The sequence below is a fragment of the Chenopodium album genome, chromosome 22 (assembly GCF_948465745.1).
Source record: "Chenopodium album chromosome 22, dcCheAlbu1.1, whole genome shotgun sequence".
In the NCBI taxonomy this organism is placed as follows: domain Eukaryota; kingdom Viridiplantae; phylum Streptophyta; class Magnoliopsida; order Caryophyllales; family Amaranthaceae; genus Chenopodium; species Chenopodium album.
In genome coordinates, this window is record NC_137855.1 from 40871412 (window position 1) to 40893453 (window position 22042).

General features: G+C 35.9%; 1 protein-coding gene across 1 annotated transcript; it reads left to right on the top strand.

Annotated features, from left to right (window-relative positions):
* Window positions 1-939: 939 nt before the first annotated feature.
* On the top strand, window positions 940-7563 carry LOC145603510 (serine/threonine-protein kinase D6PKL1-like). Its single transcript, XM_081659426.1, has 3 exons — window positions 940-1146; window positions 1917-3010; window positions 6300-7563. Exons 2-3 carry the CDS (start codon window positions 2055-2057, stop codon window positions 7180-7182), a joined length of 1839 nt encoding a protein of 612 aa, XP_081515552.1. The 5' UTR covers window positions 940-1146; window positions 1917-2054; the 3' UTR covers window positions 7183-7563.
* Window positions 7564-22042: the final 14479 nt, after the last annotated feature.

Genomic DNA, 22042 nt, shown 5'->3' on the forward strand with positions numbered 1-22042 from the left:
ATATTGATTTTGAATTAAGATTTGTTTATGTTTTCTATCTTCTAATTTTGATGTTAGAATTTAAAAGTTCGCAACAAAAATGAAAGGCCTACAGAATAGCTTCATAGGAAGCTTACAGAATAAAAAAGATCAATATTTAGGATGTAAACTGTCGCTAACACAACCTTACGAGAGGTTGTTAAATACACCCGGGTGTACCATACACCTATAAGTATTTGGTACCCGGGTGTACCTTACGAAAGGTTGATATACACTCGAGTGTACCTTACGAGAAGTTGATATACACTCAGTTGTACCTTACGAGAGATTATTATATATACCCGGGTGTACCGTGCATCCATGAGTATTTGTTCTCATTTTGATTTTATTGTTTTCAAATTCTACAACCTTACGACATCAAGAAACAGTGTTTATGGATCGAAGTCATTATTTAAAGTTGTGCAAATGTTAGTTTTTGACCCGACTCATTGGTTTATGAATAATGTAATAAAATAAAGTTGACACTATCTTCTATGGTTATTATTTACAAAACTTCCATTTGATTTACATAATACTACGTAAGTTGATCAACTATTCAACTAGGGCAACCTTCACTAGGTACTTATCCAATGTGGTGTGTCATATCCAAGGAAAAGTATGGTTTGTTAAACATATTCAATCATAACTTCAAACATCAGAATATACAACATACTAATACATACGAATTCTTGTACAAAATAACTACTTATACGTAATCCGTATTTATATTAACTCAGAGTATCGCCCGAGCTTAAATACCAATTTTGGTAGTAAAAATGATGGAAACCAAACACTGCCTAAAAAGCATGAGAGACAGGTTGGAGGTCTTAGAGGCCCACATGTTGATTCAGACCCTTAAGTCTGGGACAAAATACATTGAAAATTATTGAAACAAAAAACCCTTTATTTATTATTATTATTTTTTTTTTCTTCATTCACTTTACCTTTGACCCTCTCATCTCTTTGAGTTAGAGTTGATGGTTGCCCACAAACACCAAACTCTCTCCCAACAACAATCAACAACACCCTTTCCTCTTCTTCACATTCTCTTTTTTATCTTTCTCTACAATTTTATCAATCACCTTTTTCTGCACCGAAAACCCTAAAGTTTTGATCTTTGCAACACTGGTAAGTTTTAAGTATCTGGGTTTTTTTGGGGGGTTTCTTTTCTTGTAATTGTCATTGGGTTTTGGGGTTTTTTATTTTTTATTTTTTTGGGGTGTTATCAGGTCTTGGATCCAATTTTACAATAAAGGTTTTGATCAATTTTAGTGGGTCTATTGTGATTGATGGGATCTATACATGCTTTTTGATTGACCCTTTTGTTTGCTTATGATTTTGATTACTCTCTTTACTTTTATAATTTTTTTTCCTTTTTGATTTCTCAATCTATTTGCTCTTATCTGCTTGTTAATTGTCCTTTTATGATCACTTTGAGCCATTACTTGGCCCGGCATTTATACTGACTGATCAATTTGTCTTGCTCTTGGACAATTGCTAATGTACCTTTCTTTTGGGGGGAATGAACTCATTTTTTGGTTGTTGAGGTAACTGTGTTTGCAATTATTGTATTATTTTTTGGGTTCGGGTTCGGTTTCATTTTGATTTTTGTTATTTGGGTGTTGAGATTTTTTGATCTTTCTCTAGTATGCATTGAAGGAATGAAGGGTGCTTTTAGGTTGTAAGGAACTGTGGGAAAACAAGAATTTGAAGGATGATCTTCAATTTTATAGTATATTGGCAGATTACTAGTATATGTTCATTATTCAATACATGTTAATTTAAGGGTTTTTAGAGGGGATAATTGTGAAATTAGTAGCTTGTTGATCCATATACTGAAGGTATTTTGTAGATAGCCTATGTGGTTGTACTGAAACACTTTGGTTGACTTGTTTCAGACATAAGTCTTGATATTTATGAAGCTAGAAGTGGGAGGCTATGGAACTGCAGTTGTTGGGCTTGATGGATTGAGATGATTGGCTTAGTGATGGGTATGCAGAATTGTGGCTTTTTATCTTGTCTGTATATTTATCTAAATGTCTTCAAAACCGAGTGCGAGAACTTCTCCGGATAGGCTGAGGAAAGCCTCTGGTTCTCAGTCTCTTGAAGGGAATAGTCGTAGGCCTTCACCTACACCAACAAATAAGCATAGTAGAACAGAAACAGTTACCCCAAATAGGTTACCTCCATCTATGCAAAATTTTTCATCAAAGCAAGTTGTGAGTGATGTTGTAGCTGAGAAGAAGTATTTACATGCTAATCAAAAGGAATCTAGCAATGGTTTAGCTGATAAGTTTGGTTCTAGTTTGTCTTTGGCTGATGACAAGCTAGTTCCGCCTGGGGCTTCTGTTCAAAGTAACGGGACTAGAGGATCGGTAGAATTTGGTTCTGAGGATGAGAAGAAAACATCAGAACAAGGAGTTGGATCATCTTCTGCCAAAGTTAGTGATGGCACTGGAAGTCTTGCGAAGACAAGTGGTAGCGCAAAGACTAGTGGTCGGGCTGAATTTGTTGAGAGTGGAAAGAGTAGTATGTACAGAGCTAGCACAAGCAGTGACGTGAGTGATGAAAGTACTTGTAGCAGTTTGAGTAGTGTCAACAAACCGCACAAATCACAAGACTTGAGGTGGGAAGCTATACAGGCTGTCCGTGCACGAGATGGAGCCTTGGGATTAAACCACTTCAGGCTTCTGAAGAGGTTGGGATGCGGTGATATAGGGAGTGTGTATCTGTCGGAGCTAACTGGTACGAAATGTTACTTTGCAATGAAGGTTATGGACAAGGCATCTCTTGCAAGTCGTAAGAAGTTGCTCAGGGCGCAAACAGAGAGAGAAATCTTGCAGTCCCTGGACCACCCCTTCCTGCCAACTCTTTATACTCACTTTGAGACAGAGAAATTTTCATGCTTAGTCATGGAGTTCTGCCCAGGAGGCGACTTGCATACCCTCCGGCAGAGACAGCCTGGGAAGTATTTTACTGAGCAAGCTGTAAAGTAAGATTTTTAGTCCTTTTGCCTATCTGATTGTCATATTTTGCATGATGGATTGTCTTTCTGAAAATTTCTTGAAGCTTTATTTTAAACATGTATGCTGAATGTTGATCCTTTTCAACTTTCATTTTCATCTTCTCTTTAACTGGGAAGATTTTGGGTGTCAGCTGTAGTGTAACTGGTCTTTTTTTTTTTTTTTCTTTCTTTTTTTTTTTACCAATGACACTGTTCTAAATTTATAATGTGCCCTGCATGTACTACTTTTTTACATGCCTAAGGGCCTAATCAAACACAATCTTTTTTAAGTCAGAAACCTAGATGTGTGCAATTTATGTGTCTGATTGAATCTAGAGTTGTTGCAGCAATTAAGTTATGTTTTGTTCATCTAGAGTGAGATAATTTTTTTGAGGTTATCTAGAGTGACATTAAATTTATTTATAGAAGTTATACCCAAATTTTATAGCATGGAATACTGGTATGGGTTAAGTTATGTTGTCAAGCTTTATAAGCTCAGTCATGGACTTGATCAGCTGCTGTATTTTATGCTTGGTGACTCCTGATGCTGACTATCTGTGGTGATTCTTATGAAGCACAAGTATATTAGAATTTTTGACAAGGGCATTCATATACCTTTTCACTGTAATGGAAGGTGAAGGTGTATTTGAGTATTTCAAAATCACACTGATGAATAAACTAAACCACCCAGAAGTGGCTAATCCACGCTAATCTTTTTCCAAATGTACACAAATTTGTGGTTATTATCTTTCTCATTACCATGTCCTCGTACTTAATGAACAAATGCTGTCAAAATTAGAGTATTTACCTTTGCTAATTATTTATTTTAAAAATAAAAACGTGTTCTTGTAATTCCTCCGTTTCTTTTTAGTGGCATCACTTTCCTAAAACAGAAGTTTCAAATTAGTTGAATCACTTTACTTTTTAGTATATAAACTCTATCTCTCTCTTATCAATCTCTCTCATCTCCAAAAATTGCCTAGGAGTCCGGAATTTGCAAAGTGATGCAACCAAAAAAAAAAAAAAACAGAGGAAGTACATGATTTTAGAGTCTTTTAGTATCCACTTTTGAAGAAGATACAATCTTCAGATAGTGCTGCATCTTATGACACTAGAGTGCAAGGATGTTCATGGGTTTATGCTTCAATGCAAAACTATTATAGTTTGCTTCCTTACATAAAGTCTAGGTAGATCACACTACATTGGTTCATTACATCTAAAACACCCAATCTATTCTGTATTGGTGCTAGTCAAGCAGTTAATGGTGTAATGTATGCTTTTAGATATCAAGATAGAGAAATCCAGGTAACATATATGTACCTCTAGGATAATATAATGATTCTTAAGCTACTAAGGGGGTGTTTGGTTGGGGCTTCCGAATGGGGTAGAATGGTATTATCTCCATTCCAATTTTTGGTTGGACATTTTATGCTATGGAACCTCATACAATTAGTATCTAACTCTATTCCAACCTCATACAATCTCATACCCACTTCACCCCCTAAGATTCTTAATCCATTCCACCCTAGATAAACCCTAACTATAATCAAATTCATTCCAAGCTAAACCAAACCAATTTAACATAGTATGGGGTTCTCAATCTGGGCCACCATAGTTTGGGTTCTCAATCCACTCCATTCAATTTTGTTGAACCAAACAACCCCTATGGTCAACTTTGGGAAAAGGTTAATGACACACTAATGGTGGGGAAGAGGTGAAAACATTGATGGAGGGTCTTAAGAACTTGTCTTTTCTTAGTTCTTACTCTGGAATGATGCTTGGACTTGCTGTAGTATATTGTGCTGGTTCTATGGGATATAGATTCCACATTTGCAATGAAGAAAAAGGTGCATCTCATGATGCAAGAACAAATATATGTCTGCTGAATGGCATTTATGCAAGTGAAACTGACAATTCTAGGCTTTGAAAGAACAAGAAAAACTTTTATTTTTCAGAAACATTGGTCCGATCTTTTTGTTAATTGAGGTATGCTAGTGATCTAGCTCTCCAAAAATCAATAGAGATGGGTATAGGTGTTGAATATTTTGCTCTTGATGAACTTCTTGTATAGCCAGGGTACTACTGGTTTGTGGATTTGATGGTTTTTATGACCTATCTTTGGCCCATAAGCTTTGCACTTCAAGCTTATCTTCTCCAAGCTTGAGCAGAGCTAGCTGCCTAGCTCAGATCCTGTTAGGTGTGTGGGCACCTTATGTAAGTTGGGTCCCTTAGTCTAATATATTTATTCTTGGTTTGATTTGCTTGATCCGAGTAGAATAAGTATCAGCGACTTTCATCACAAACGAGCTTTGCCTGAATTTGGTCTAGTGCTGTGCTATATTAAGTACTCACAAATAAAACGTGAACTAGGTACCTTATTCCTTTTAGAGGAGTCATATTTTTCTCTTTTTTTTTTTTTTTTTTTTTTTTTTTTTTTTTTTTTTTTTTTTTTTTTCTTGGGAATGAACTAGATTCCTGATCTTAGGTGGGAACAGAGGCAATATGCTTATTAGTCACTCATACAAACATCACTAAGGTTGCAGATGCTTTAACCAGCTTGAGCTGGAGAAGCGCTTAGGGTCATTACAGAATTAATGTGGTTTAGTTTGCTCAATTAGGCTAATCATACATCTATGTCAGATTTCTGATGTAATGATTTGATGATAAAAATTGATGATATATATTTTTTGTTTGAATATATTAACTTCACAAGATTGTTGGACATGAAAAAAATTTAATGGTATAATAACATTATGAATTTCCTGAATATTGAAGTACCAAAGCAGTAAAATAAAATGTTTCCTAGTGAACAAAAAAGTTTGGTTATCCCCATATTTTGTAGATGCTATATAGCACATGCTTTCCTACTTGAAGGTAGGTGATCTATGACACTCCATTTAGCCTGTGTTTCGAATACAATGTCAATTGCATTTGCAGCTCTCAAACATGCTTAGTCAGAATATTGATGGTTTATGAAACATTTTCTCTTGTAGTTCGCTGTCCGAAGGCATTAGCTATGCTGGTCTATGCTGGAATCCTTGTCATTTTTTGTTACATCTTTAACTGTTTCTAATCACCATGTTTATAATGAAAATGGGTGAAGTATGTTTTAACTATAATCCTACCTTGTAATTCAGCCCTAATTTATGGCATCATGAGTATCTGCTGAGAATTGAGTATGTGTTTGAAAGTGAAAATATTCAAGATTTCTAATTGAACCCCAGACCATTGATTTAACCTATATGCTTATTTTCTACATTATCATGTTAACTTGCAGGTTTTATGTAGCAGAAGTCCTCTTAGCTATGGAATACCTTCATATGCTTGGGATTATTTACCGTGACCTCAAACCGGAAAACGTCCTGGTGAGAGAAGATGGTCATATTATGCTCTCTGACTTTGATCTTTCACTTCGGTGTGCTGTCAGCCCCACACTTGTCAAGTCAGCATCTGTTGAGAACGAAGGCTTAAAGAAGAGCTCTGGTTATTGTGTACAGCCTGCCTGCATTGAACCCTCTTGTATTCAGCCATCTTGCGTTGCCCCCACAACTTGTTTTACTCCCCGACTCTTTTCAAGCAAATCCAAAAAAGAGAAGAAATCCAAAACAAAAAACGAAGTAGGCAACCAAGTTAGCCCACTACCTGAGCTCATTGCAGAACCCACAAGTGCTCGATCAATGTCGTTTGTCGGTACCCATGAGTACCTGGCTCCTGAAATCATCAAAGGCGAGGGACATGGTAGCGCGGTTGATTGGTGGACTTTCGGGATATTTCTGTATGAACTCTTGTTTGGAAAGACACCATTTAAGGGATCAGGTAATCGAGCAACCCTCTTCAACGTCGTTGGGCAGCCTTTGCGGTTCCCAGAGTCACCCGCTGTCAGTTTTCAGGCAAGGGATCTAATCAGAGGCTTGTTAGTGAAGGAACCACAGCATAGGTTGGCCTACAAACGAGGAGCAACAGAGATTAAGCAACATCCCTTCTTTGAAGGTGTAAATTGGGCTTTGATCCGGTGTGCCAGCCCTCCAGAAATACCAAGACCAGTGGAGTTTGAGCGAATTCGCGTTCCTCCTGCATCATCAAGCGAGAAAGCTGCTATGGCTGTCGGTACGCCGGACCAGAAAGGGTCCGATAATTATTTGGAATTTGATTTCTTTTAAATTATTTAGCCCATTGCTGTTTGACGTTAAAATTGAGAGAAGATGTAGAGTTGGCAGAAAACACTACAGGTATGATGTCAACAGATTATGAACTTTAGGTTTTTTTTTTTTCTTTTTTTCATGTGGTTTATATATTGACCATATGTTTGTTTGACATTGACATTGAAGAGTTGCATAATTAGAGTGGCAGAAGTTCAATGTATTTTATGTGAAAGTGAAATGCTCAAATTTCTTTCTATTTCATGCTATAGTGGGTGTAATTCCCTTACCCCTCTCCCGATTCCTCCTATGTCGAACAATCTTGCTGCATGTAGCTGTCTGAGCATCGTATAAAATTTGGATTCCGGTTGTTTCATAAGAATTATGTTCTGCTATTAGTAACATCTTCCAATGTTTCATCTGAATACATCTGCTCTGTAATTTTTGGTTGGTTGCCTTTTGAAAGGCGTAGTGTCTTAATTTAGTTGGTTGCCTTATGAAAGGTGTGATGTATATTAGCTCTATAGTACCTTAATATACTTTAAGTGACATTATTATATCAAAATTTCGCTTGATATAATGTGAATTTGTGTAGTTTTGTAAGTAAAGTATCATGTTACAAAGTAATTTTTATGAATTTTTTTTTTATGGTTTAGTTTGTTGTTTGTTTGTAAATTTTATGGTTAATGCTATGCTCTAGGGTCAAACGTGTTTTTATTCTTAATTTTCTTTGAGCTTTCATTACAATTGTTGAATTGTACCATTCTCCCGTATTTGATTATGCACACAATGTCACAAAGTCTAACAATATCAATTTTTTAATCTTTGTCTACTGACTTTGTAATCATTTTATTAATTTTGTTATCAAACCACCCTAATGACCTCCCGGAGTCCCAGCGTGTTGTGAGATTCACGGGAAAAACCAAGAACCTCGAAGTGCAATTTCTTGTAACATAGGAATTTATAATTCGGTTTCGATCTATCAAGTGGCTTATATTTTTTTTTTGTTGTTTAGAGAGCCACACAGGGCGATTGTCCCGATTGATGAGAATCGGGATCAAGTGGCTTATATTAATACTACAGTTTCCACACACCTTTTAATTATGACGATGGTTCAATTCTAATTACCAATCTTATATTCCAAATCATAAAGGAAAAGGAAAAAGTTCACCTCATTTGATGACCGTATACTAGATAAGTAGAGCTGTCAATTCGGGTATTCAAGTCGGGTTTGGATCGGGTCAAATAGCTTCAGATCAGGTTTAGGTCGGGTCAATTTCAGTTCAAGTTATAACGGGCGTTCACCTTTTCGGATATAGGTCGGGTTCAATTCGAGTTAAAATCAGATCGGGTTCATTTTCAAGTTGTGGTTGAGTCTGGTTTGGATAGGTTAACAAGATGGTACATTCGAATTCGGGTTAGTGTTGAGTCAGGTTTTGGGTTCAAGTTCAATGCTAATAAATATCAATGTGGTCAAGTTGAACTATATAATTATGCCTTCCATAATTTGATCAAGCATCATAAGATTAAATTGAACCTATATACGAGTAATAGAGAACAAAAGGTATATAAGTTGATCAAAGATTTTATTAAATCGGATTGATGGTTTACAGAATTATACCACTATATAAGCCGAATAGAAGGTATATAAATTTTTTTTAAAACCTTTCATGCTCAGGTTCATGTTTTAATTGGGTCGGGTACTAGTTCGATTCGGCTTGTTTTCGAGTCGGATTAAATCGGTTGACGGTTACTATAAGGTCGGGTGCAAGTTCGGGTTCAGGTCATAAAGTATTGGATCAAATCAGTTTTCGGTTAATATCAGGTCAAATTAAGTTCGGGTTACAGGTCACTAGTTTCACCCTATAATTCGAGTACAGGTTGGGTTCAGATCTTTGTCGGTAAAGGCCAGGTTCTCGGGTCGGCTCAATTTTTGACAGCTCTAACTATAATCCACACTTTTCGATAAAAATTTGAGGTTTCATGGCCCGGAGACAAAAAGTGTATTAAGGAAATTTTGAGGCTATAATTCAAGTTTTTGAGGGTACTAAGAACCATTATTAAAAATTTTGGCAATTTTTATCTCCGGCAGAAAAAAGGTCAAAAAAATTCATAATTGAAAGCTATAATTCACGTTTTTGAGGAAATTCTGAGGTTTTGGGGCCCGGTGACTAAAAACCTTGAGACCCTAAAGGATACATCTCTGGATCATATATGCCGTTTGAAACATATATGATTATTATATGTTGTCATAAACGTCCGTGGTAACTTGAGTTTACGAAATCACTACAAGTAGTGAACGGGTAAAATGACCGTTGAAGGGAATATTAGATGGTTCCACTGACCCAATTAGACTCCTGGAGGGTATTAAGGACCATGGTAGACATCTCGACAAAATTTATTTCTAGGCGAAAAAAGGTCAAAAAATAACAAAATTGAAGGCTATAATCCTCGCTTTTTGAGGAAATTTTGAGGTTCCGGGGCTCGGTGACGAAAAGACTTGAGATCTTAAGGGATACATTTCAGGGTCATATAATGTCGTTTGAAACCATATATGATGATTATATGTTGTCATAAACGTCCATGGTAGGTGATAACACGATATTATACATGATTTATATGTGATATTTGGTCATATTTTATTGTGTTTTCTTCATTTTCCTAATCTTTTAGAGTTATTATTCTTCCTATTTCTATATTGCTCTTCTCGGTTTGTTTGTTTTTGTTTTTATAGGAATAGGGCTCGATTTGTGTGGAATTCAACTTGGACGCGAGATAATCTTCATATGGAGCATTTCTAGCATCCACGAAGCTTCACGGCAGCCTAATCCGCAGCTTGATTGCGGCTCATCACGATTTACCGCAGCTTGCCTGCGGCGCACTTCAAGGGAGCAAGAAACACAAGGCTGGCAGCCTACTCCGCAGCCTTACAGCGGCTCGCAACCTTGTACCGCACTCAGTTGCGGCCACTTATTTACCAACGAGTTTAGCCCAATTTTTGGGATGTTAGGAGTCCTAATCTTATGTAAAGACTGCTACTATTTTCCTAGCATATAAATAGGTTTTAGATAGTCTTTTATCTAACACTTTTACATACATTATTTTAGAGCTTTTTAATATTACGTTCTTGAGGATTATTTTCTAGGGTTCTACTTTCAAGATTCAAGATTTCATAATTAATTCCAAGTATTGATTTCTTTTCTCAATTCTCTTATTTTATTATTGTTATTATGTTTTCTTTAATTATTTGTCTTGTTATTTCTATTATCATGTGTGAGTAGTTTCATAATCTAGGGTTAGGTTGAACCCTAATATGGATTAGTGTGTTATTTAATTTCCCAATTCCCAATTTAATTAATTTATAATTCCTCTTTGTTAGGGTTGGTTTTATTATCAATGATTAACTAGAAATAGTATTATTGAATTTGATTAGGTTTACAACGAAAGTTGATTCTTAATTGATATTAGAACCCTAATTAAAAGTTGGAGCTTTTATGCATGAAAATAGCTAATTGTTCTTGCTAGGACTTATAGGATGCCGTTCTCAATGTCTTCAATATGTATGATTCCATGAAAATAGGTATGATTGCATGTTAGGGAAGCTATTAGTTGATCGAAAGAAATTCTTAGTATTGTTTTAGGGAGCATCTGTCCTGTAGAATATTTATTGATTTAATTGAGGGAAAGGGATTGTTCTATTGCATTGATTCATATTAGTGGGGATACTTAATCTTAGATGTTTTTAGTTCTTGATTAATTTCATATTATTATCATTTATTGCTTATTAGTTAATATTGTTCTAGTTTTGATCTATCGATATTGATTGGTTACTCGCTTAGTATTTATTTGAGTCTATTTAATTAGTTGAACCATAGTCTCTTGGGATCCGACCCTTACTTGCCCGTCTACATAGTAGTGGTCTTGTTAGGTTATTTTTGTTAGGTACGCGACACGCCTATCAGTAGGATTGAGTTTACGAAATCACTACAAGTAGTGAATGGGTATAATAACCCTTGAAGGGCATATTGGATGGTTCCACCGACCCAATTGGACACCCGGAGGGTATTAGGGACCATAGTAAACATCTTAGCAATTTTTATTTTCGGGCGAAATAAAGTCAAAAAATTACAAAATTGAAGGCTATAATCCACGCTTTTTGAGAAAATTTTGATGTTTCGGGGCCTAGTGGCGAAAAGCTTTGAGACCCTTAGAGATACATCTTGGGCCATATAATGCCGTTTGAAAGAATATATGATTATTACATGTTGTTATAGACGTCCGTGGTAGGCTTGAGATTACGAAATCACTACAAATTGTGAACAGGTAAAATGACCGTTTAAGGGCATATTAGGCAGTTCCACAGACGTAATAATTGGACTCCTGGAGGGTATTAGGGACCATCGTAAAACCTTGGCAATTTTTATTTCCGAGCGAAAAAAAGTTTAAAAAATTACAAATTGAAGGCTATAATCCACGATTTTTGAAGAAATTTTGAGGTTTCGGCACCCGGTGACGAAAAGCCTTGAGATTCTAAAGGAAACATCTCGGGGTCATACAATGCCGTTAGAAACCATATATGATCATTATATGTTGTCATGAACGTCCGTGGTAGACTTGAGTTTACGAAATCACTACAAATTGTGAACGGGTATAATGACCGTTTCAGGGCATATTGGGCGGTTTCATCGACACAATTGGACTCCCGGAGGGTATTAAGGACCATGGTAAATATCTCGGCAATTTTTATTTTCGGGCGCAAAAAGGTCAACAGATTACAAAATTGAAGGCTATAATCCACGCTTTTTGAAGAAATTCTGATGTTTCGGGGCCTGGTGGCAAAAATCCTTGAGAGCATTAGAGATACATCTCGGAGTCATAAAATGCCTTTTGAAACCATACATGATCATTATATGTTGTCTTAAACGTCCATGGTAGGATTGAGTTTACAAAATCACTAAAAGTTGTGAACGTGTATAATGACCGTTTAATGTCATATTAGGCGGTTCCATCAACACAATTAAACTCCTGGAGGGTATTAGGGACCATGGTTAACATCACGACAATTTTTATTTCCGGGCGAAAAAAGGTCAAATAATTACAAAATTGAAGGCTATCATCCACGTTTTTTGAGGAAAATTTGATGTTACGGGGTCTGGTGGTGAAAAGCCTTGAGACATTTAGGGATACATCTCGGGGTCATATAATGCCGTTTGATACCACATATGATCATTATCAATTGTCATAAACGTCCGTGGTAGGATTGAGTTTACGAAATCACTACAAGTTGCAAACGTGTATAATGACCGTGTAAGGGCGTATTGTGGTGGTTCCATCGACCCAATTGGAATCCTGGAGGGTATTAAGAACCATGATAAACATCTCGGCAAATTTTATCTCTGGACGAAAAAGGTAAAAAATTACAAAATTGAAGGCTATTATCCACGCTTTTTGAGGAAATTTTGAGGTTTCGGGGCCCGGTGACGAAAAGCCTTGAGATTTTAAGGGATACATCTCGGGGTCATATAATGTCGTTTGAAACCATATATGATCACTATATGTTGTCATAAACGTCCGTGGTAGGCATGAGTTTACGAAATCACTACAAGTTGCGAACGGGTATAATGACCATTTAAGGGCATATTGGGCGGTTCCATCGACACTATTGGGCTCCCAGAGGTTATTAGAAAACATCTCGACAATTTTATATCCGGGCGAAAAAAGGTCAAAAAATTACAAAATTGAAGGCTATAATCCACGCTTTTTGATGAAATTTTGATGTTTCGAAGCCTGGTGGCGAAAAGCCTTGAGACCCTTAGGGATACATCTCGGGGTGATATAATGCTGTTTGAAACCATATATGCTCATAATATGTTTTCATGAACGTCCGTGGTAAACTTGAGTTTACGAAATCACTACAAGCAGTGAACGGGTAAAATGACCGTTTAAGGATATATTGGATGATTCCACTGACCCAATTGGACTCGCGGAGGGTATTAAGAACCTTGATAAACATCTCGGCAATTTTTAATTCCGTACGAAAAATGTCAAGAAATTACAAAATTGAAGGCTATAATCCACGCTTATTGATGAAATTTGATGTTTCGGGGCTTGGTGGCAAAAGGCCTTGAGAACCTTAGAGATATATTTAGGGGGTCATATAATGTCGTTTAAAACTATATATGATCATTATATGTTGTCTTAAACATCTGTGGTAGGATTGAGTTTACGAAATCACTACAAGTTATGAACGTGTATAATGACCGTTAACGGGCATATTTGGCGGTTCCATCCACAATTGGACTCCCGAAGGATATAAGGAACCATGATAAACATCTCGGCAATTTTTATTTCCGGGCGAAAAAAGGATAAAAAATAATAAAAATTGAAGGCTATAATCCACGCATTTTAAGGAAATTTCGATGTTACGGGGTCCGGTGGCGAAAAGTCTTGAGACCTTTAGGGATACATCTCGGGTGTCATATAATGCTCTTTGAAATCATATATGATCATTATATGTTGTCTTAAACGTCCGTGGTAGGATTGAGTTTACGAAATCACTACAAGTTGCGAACGTGCATAATGACCGTTTAAGGGCATATTGGGCGGTTCCATCGATACAATTGGATTCCCGGAGGATATTGAAGACCATGGTAAACATCACAACAATTTTTATTTCCGGTCGAAAAAAGATCAAAAAATAACAAAACTAAAGGCTACAATCCATGTTTTTTGAGGAAATTTTTATGTTACAGGGTCTGGTGGCGAAAAACCTTGAGACCCTTAGGGATACATCTCAGAGTCATATGCCGTTTGAACCATATATGATCATTATCTATTATCATAAACGTCCATGGTGGGATTGAGTTTACGAAATCACTACAAGTAGTGAACAGGTAAAATGACCGTTTAAGGGTATATTGTATGATTCCACTTATCCTATTGGACTCCCGGAGGGTATTAAGAACCTTGATAAACATCTCGGCAATTTTAATTTTCGAGCGAAAAAATGTCAAAAATTACAAAATTAAAGGCTATAATCCACGGTTTTTGAGAAAATTTTGGTGTTTCGGGGCCCGGTGGCGTAAAGCCTTGAGACCCTTAAAGATACATCTCTGGGTCATATAATGCCTTTTGAAACCATATATGATCATTATATGTTATCTTAAATGTCCGTGGTAGGATTGAGTTTACAAAATCACTACAAGTTGTGAACGTGTATAATGACCGTTTAAGGGCATATTGGACAGTTCCATCGACACAATTGGACTCGCGGAGGGTATTAGGGACCATAGTAAACATCTCGGAAATTTTTATTTCTGGGCAAAAGAAGGTCAAAAAATTACAAAATTGAAGGCTATAATCCACGATTTTTGTGGAAATTTTGATATTTCGGAGCCCAGTGGCGAAAATCCTTGAGACCCTTAGGGATACATCTCGGGGTCATATAGTGCCGTTGGAAACCATATATGATCATTATATGTTGTCATCAACGTCCGTGGTAGGCTTGAATTTACGAAATCACTACAAATTGTGAACAAGTAAAATGACCATTCAAGGGTATATTGTGCGGTTCCACCGACTCAATTGGACTCCCGGGATGTATTATGGGCCATGGTAAACATCTCAGCAGTTTTTATTTCCGGGCGAAAAAGGTCAAAAAAATTACAAAATTTAAGGCTGTTATCCACGCTTTTTAAGGAAATTTTTTGGTTTCGGGACTCGGTGACGAAAAGTCTTGAGATTCTAATGGATACATCTCGGGGTCATATAATGTTGTTTGAAACCATATATGATCATTATCTATTGTCATAAACGTCCGTGGTATGATTGAGGTTACGAAATCACTACAACTTGTGAACGTGTATAATGACCGTTTAAGGGCGTATTGGGCGGTTCCATCGAAACAATTGGGTTCCTGGAGGGTATTAGGGACCATCAAACATCTCGGCTATTAGTATTTCTGGGCCAAAAAAAGGTCAAATACTTACAAAATTGAAGGCTATAATCCACGCTTTTTGATGAAATTTTGATTTTCGGCCTAGTGGCGAAAAGCCTTGAGACCCTTAGGGATACATCTCGGGGTCAAATAATGTTGTTTGAAACCATATATGCTCATTATATATAGTCATGAACGTTCGTGGTAAACTTGAGTTTACGAAATATATACAAGTAGTGAATGGATAAAATGATCGTTTAAGGACATATTTGATGATTCCACTAACCCAATTGGACCCCCAAAGGATATTAAGAACCATGATTAACATCTCGGCAATTTTTATTTCCGGGCGAAAAAAGGTCAAAAAATTACAAGATTGAAGGCTATAATCCACGCTTTTTGAGGAACTTTTCATGTTTTAGGTCCCGTTGGCGAAATGCCTTGAGACCCTTAGGGATATATCTCGAGGTTATATAACGTCGTTTGAAACCGTATATGATCATTATATGTTGTCATAAATTAAACGTCCGTGGTAGGATGAAGTTTACGAAATCACTACATGTTGTGAACGTGTATAATGACCGTTTAAGGGCATATTGGACAGTTCCATCGACACAATTAGACTTCATGAGGGTATAAGGGACGATGGTAAACATCTCGGCAATTTTTATTTCTGGGCGAAGAAAGGTCAAAAGATTACAAAATTGAATAATGCGCGTTTTTTGAGAAATTTTTGATGTTACGAGATCTGGTGGTGAAAAGCCTTGAGACCTTTAGGGATACATCTCGGGGTCATATAATGCCGTTTGAAACCATATATGATCATTATATCTTGTCATAAACTTCCGTGGTAGGCTTGAGTTTACGAAATCACTACAAGTTGTGAACGTGTACCATGACCGTTTAAGGGCGTATTAAGAAGTTCTATCTACCCAATTGGACTCCTGGAGAGTATTAAGAACCATGATAAACATCTCGGCTATTTTTATTTCTAGGCGAAAAAAGATCAAAAAATTACAAAATTGAAGGCTATAATCCACGCTTTTTGAGAAAATTTTGATGTTACGGGATCTGTTGACGAAAAGCCTTGAGATTCTAAGGGATACATCTCGGGGTCATATAATGTCGTTTGAAACAATGTATGATCATTATATGTTGTCATAAACGTCCGTGGTAAGATTGAGTTTACGAAATCACTACAACTTGTGAACGTGTATAATGACCGTTTAAGGGCATATGGGGCAGTTCCATCGACACTATTGGACTCCCGGAGGGTGTTAAGGACCATGGTAAATATCTCGGCAATTTTTGTTTTCGAGCGAAAAAATGTCAAAAAATTACAAAATTGAAGGCTATAATCCACGCTTTTTGAGGAAATTTTGATGTTTCGGGCCCGGTGACGAAAATCCTTGAGATCCTAAGGGATACATCTCGGGGTCATGTAATGCCGTTGGAAACCATATATTATCGTTATATGTTGTCATAAACGTCGGTGGTAGGCTTGAGTTTACAAAATCACTACAAGTTGTGAACGGGTATAATGACTGTTTAAGAGCATATTGGAATGTTCCATCGACACAATTGGACTGCTGGAGGGTATTAGGGACCTTGGTAAACATCTCCGAAATTTTATTTCCGGGAGAAAAAAGGTCAAAAAATTACAAAATTGAACGCTATATAATCCATGCTTTTTAAGGAAATTTTGATGTTTCGGGGCCTGGTGGCGAAAAGCCTTGAGAACCTTAGGGATACATCTCAAGGTCATATAATGTCGCTTGAAACCATATATGATCATTCTATGTTGTCATAAACGTCTGTGGTAGGATTAAGTTTTCGAATCACTATAAGCTGTGAACGTGTATAATAACCGTTTAAGGGCATATTGGGCGGTTCCATCGACACAATTGGACTCCCGAAGGGTATTAGGGATCATGGTAAACATCTCGGCAATTTTTATTTTCGGACGAAAAAAGGTCAAAAATTACAAAATTGAAGGCTATAATCCACGCTTTTTAAGGAAATTTTGATGTTTCGGGGCCCGGTGGCGAAAAGCCTTGAGACCCTTAGGGATACATCTCGGGATCATATAATATCGTTTGAAAACCATATATGATCATTATATGTTGTCATAAACGTCCGTGGTAGGATTGAGTTTACGAAATCACTACAAGTTGTGAACGTGTATAATGACCGTTTAAGGGCATATTGTGCGGTTCCATCGACACAATTGGACTCCCGGAGGGTATTAGAGATTATGGTCAAAATCTCGGCAATTTTTATTTACGGGCGAAAAAAGGTCAAAAAATTACAAAATTGAAGGCTAATCCACGCTTTTTGAGGAAATTTTGATGCTTCGGGGCCTAGTGGAAAAAATCCTTGAGACCCTTAGGGATACATCTCGGGGTCATATAATGTCGTTTGAAACCATATATGATCATTATATGTTGTCATAAACGTCTGTGGTTGGCTTGAGTTTATGAAATCACTACAAGTTGTGTACGGGTAAAATTACCGTTTAAGGGCATATGGAATGGTTTCACCGACCCAATTAGACTACTGGAGGGTATTAGGGACCAAGGTAAGCATCTAGGAAATTTTTATTTTCGGGCGAAAAAAGGTCAAAAAATTACAAAATTGTAGGATAATCCACGCTTTTTGAGATTTCGGGGCCCAGTGGCGAATAGCCTTGAGACCCTAATGGATACATTTTTGTGTTATATAATACCATTTGTAACCATATATAATCATTATATTTTGTCATAAAAGTGGCAAAATTAAAGGTTATAATCCACCCCATTGTACGAGTAGAGACTGGGTTTAGATCATTGCGGTTAAGGTCGGGTTCTCGGATCGAGTCAATTTTTGACAGCATTAGGATCTTAACACTTTTCGCCATCGGGCCCTGAAACATCAAAATTTCCTCAAAAACTTTGGATTATATAGCCTTCAATTTTGTAATTTTTTGATCTTTTTTCGCTCAGAAATAAAAATTGCCGAGATTTTTAATTACCATGGTCCTTAATACCCTCTGAGAGTTTAATTTGGTGGGTGGAACCATCCAATTTTCCTTTAATTAACTTGTCATTTTACCCGTTTACGTACATGCCTGTTGTATTGGCTATTAGCTCTCACGGGGCCTTTACGTTGCCGGATAATGGTTATATATGGGTCCACACAATATTATATAGTTTCGCGATTCATCCCGTAGGGTTCCGTGAAATTCCAACACTACCTCTTGACACCTCCTAAATCGCTCCAATTTTGTGTATTATACTGATAAGTCATTGAAGATGTATTGCATAAATAATTACTCCGTTGAAAAAAAATGAATGTAGGCTTCCTATAAATCGAAAGGATTAGGCAACAATTCAACATCACTAGTCAATTATCAAACGTAGCTTTATTTAAGTCAATAATGTAGTACAAACTCCAATGTCTAACAATGCTTATTTCATCACATTTTTGGCCAACGAGTTTTGTGATGGCTAGCTTAGACCAGCTAAGGTGGCGATTCCCATTTGATTATTCTCAAAGTTTAAAAGCTTTGACCGCTTTCTATCCAAATATCTCTGATTAAATGATTGTGTATTGTTTACTTATTGGCTTTTACGCATATTGCATCATCTTTTACATTTTAACACTTGAAAGTTCATTGATGCTCTAAGACACTTGGTATTTTGGACCCGCTTGCCTTGACCTTCTAGCCTTCTAGACCGTCACAACTCACAAGCCCTGCAAACTTCCTTTTGCCTGTGTACTCTTATCGCCAACTCGCCTGAGTACATTCACAATTCAGACGCCCACTTGTACGGATTCCACTGTTTACATGAGTACAAGCTCGTTAGATTAAGACTCTTGTCGATAAATAAGCAAGAGTATGTTACGTTGTATGATCCGGTATTCAAAATAATCAAAAGTGACAAACTGACAATTGACATATTATCAGCATATAATCATTTGGAATTTTGTTAGATTTTTAATGTTTGTCACTAATATTCAATTTTAAAGATTGATCTCGTCTACATCATTCCGTTGTCTCTAAAAGGTGAATTAAAATCTTAGGCCCTAATAAGTGGGGAGCCAACTTGGATATGTGCCCTCGGCGAGGTGAGCAAGATAGTTGCTTTGCTAAATTATATATGGGCAAAGGCAAAGCATTTTGCTAATAATACTCGTATATGCCTCGAACTAGAAGATTTCCACAAGTAGGGAAAGAATACATACTTGTAGTCGTATGTTGAATTATTATAGCATCTTTTTTGGGTGAAGGATGGATGCATGACATAGGTGTTTCTTGTCATTATGTGTGGTTTAGTAATACTCGTACCTTTGAATGTGGTTCATAATTAAAGTAATTAGATTAGAGATGAGACAAGATGGCTAATTAAACTAACGCCTTTAAATTGTCTCCTCCTTTGCCTAACTAATTAAAAGTGTTTGCTTGATTAAGGGAATATTTTACTTGTTAATTAGGTTGCAATGAACATAATCTAGATTTTTTTTTTTTTTTTTTTTTTTTTCTTTTTGTTTGGTCAGAACTTGGGAGAAATGTTTAGCCAATAGCATTGCCAGTTTGTCACCAGTGAAAAATATATTCTCCTTATTTGCACATAGCTTTTGAAATTGATTTAATTTGATTACAAATACATACGAAGTATTACGTACGTAGTAATTAATAAAATATGTTAATAAGCAACTATTATGAGTTAATAATTGAATTTGTCTCAAGCAATTTTTTTTTTTTTTTTTTGAAACCTTGTCTCTACCATTTTTTAATTATAGAGTATTTAGGTTTTTTTTTTTTTTTTTAAAAAAAAAAAAATATCATTGAAGAAAGACAACGATTATATAGTCGTTTTGTAGATTTATCATTTTATCATCAACATGTTACATGTATCAGGAATAGCTAAACATCTAAATCCAACCTTTTAACACATACTTCCTCCGTTTTCTTTTACTTGCAACACACCTTTTAAGCATGCAGTTTTAGGAGATGATTAGTGAGGGTAAACGAGCAATTTTATCAATATAATTTTTACACGAAAATTAGAATAGAGTTAAGTATCATTTGTAAAAATTATAATGAAAAATTTGTCCATTTACATTACATAAACCAGAGCTCAAAACACGTGCCACAAGGCTGTGTTGCAAGTAAAAGAAAACGGAGGAAGTACATATTTAATGAAAACGAGTAATTAATCAATGATATATTTACTCAATATCTGACCCCCTTATAGCTAGATCCTTACATATTGCAAGTAGGGTTGTTCATCCGTCCAAGATCAGATCGGACCAAAAATTAGGATTTAAGAACAAAAGACCGGACCAATTAAGCTAAGATCGAACCCGGGCTAGACTGAAAGAATCGGTTTAAAACCCAGACCGGACCGCTTTAGAATGTTTTAAAAAAGAATTCTAAGTTATTAATAATTTTATGGAAACCTTGAAAAACATACAGAAAAAACTATATTTGAACGTCTTTTTTTTATATGTTTAGTACAAAAAAAAGCTCATAACGTTAAAGTTTTCTAAGCTTATTAAGGATAATGTTAACCATTATTTAAGGTTTCATGAATATATTTATCAAAAAAGTCGATCCGGTCCAAGACCGGTTTTTATAGGGTTTTGGACCGGTTCGAACCGAAGACCGACGCGGGAAAATAAACTCCAAACCCGAAAACCAGATTCGGTCTGGTCCGGTCCGAGGCTCCGAGCCGATTTGTGAAGACCCCTAATTACAACCTCTTTCACATAAATATATTAGGTAATTGCATCGTTGTTGCTAAGGTATATTGTAAAGGCCAGGGTATTTATCCCCCGTTATTCCGATCCTCCGGCCCACTCCCATTCCCCCCGAAAAAGAAAAAAAAGAAGTATTGGTACTAAATGTTGGCCATTGCTTAATAAAGAGCTAGTGTAATTTTAGTTATGAAAAAAAAAGGTATGAATATTCTTCCTAACAATGTCAACCAAAAGACGTAAAATAAGATGGGCATCTATACCTTTGGCTATTAACGGACAGTATTTGTGTATGTGCGTGGTATGTCATGCAATGTCATCCATATAGTTCGTTAATATTCTCTTCTTATCACATTCATATATTGTATTATCTTAATCTTCTTTTAATTAATTGCGTTGTTAAGATTAATCAACTAATTAAATGGAAGTGGTTCTTCTTATAAAAAGATGATTAGATACCGATCATCACTTTGATTTAGATGTTAATATATTGAAAAGGAAAGATTAGATACGGGTCACTTCAATTCCATAGTGAATACGATAATTATTAATTTATAATGAGTTTATAATTAAGCCGAATTAAGCATAGTTTATTGGACATCACAAAAACTAGCTAGGTAGGTAGGAGAATTGAGTATGTAACATATGTCATAGACAAATAACATGACTACTTGACTAGATTATTGAAATAAAAGATGAGAAATACTACTTTTTTTCTATTCATTCAACTACTCTACATATTATTTTAGTTTACGCAAATAATTTTATAAAAAATATTTTAAAACAAACCAATAACGTAATATAAGTATATCTTAAGTCATATACATTAAATCTTTTGTATATTATAAAATGAAAGGACTATTAATAATTTTGCTCAAAAATGAACTTACATGCAACCATAAAACTAAATTAAGTATGAAGCATGCGACTCCTTTCAGGCACTTTTTCAACATGATAACAAAGATTATAGTACAAACAACACATCCGTGTCATTTTTATTAAAAAATTTACTTATTAGTCATAATTGATGACATGTATATATTTGTTAGTTGTATTCTAATCTTTAAATAAACTAATTATATATATGAACGTATTGCATTACCTAAATGTGCATAGTGGTAGTATTACCTATGAAAAAACTCTTACAACGAACTTATCTTTCTATCTAAATAAAATACTTTTTAATTCTTTATTAAAAAATTGACA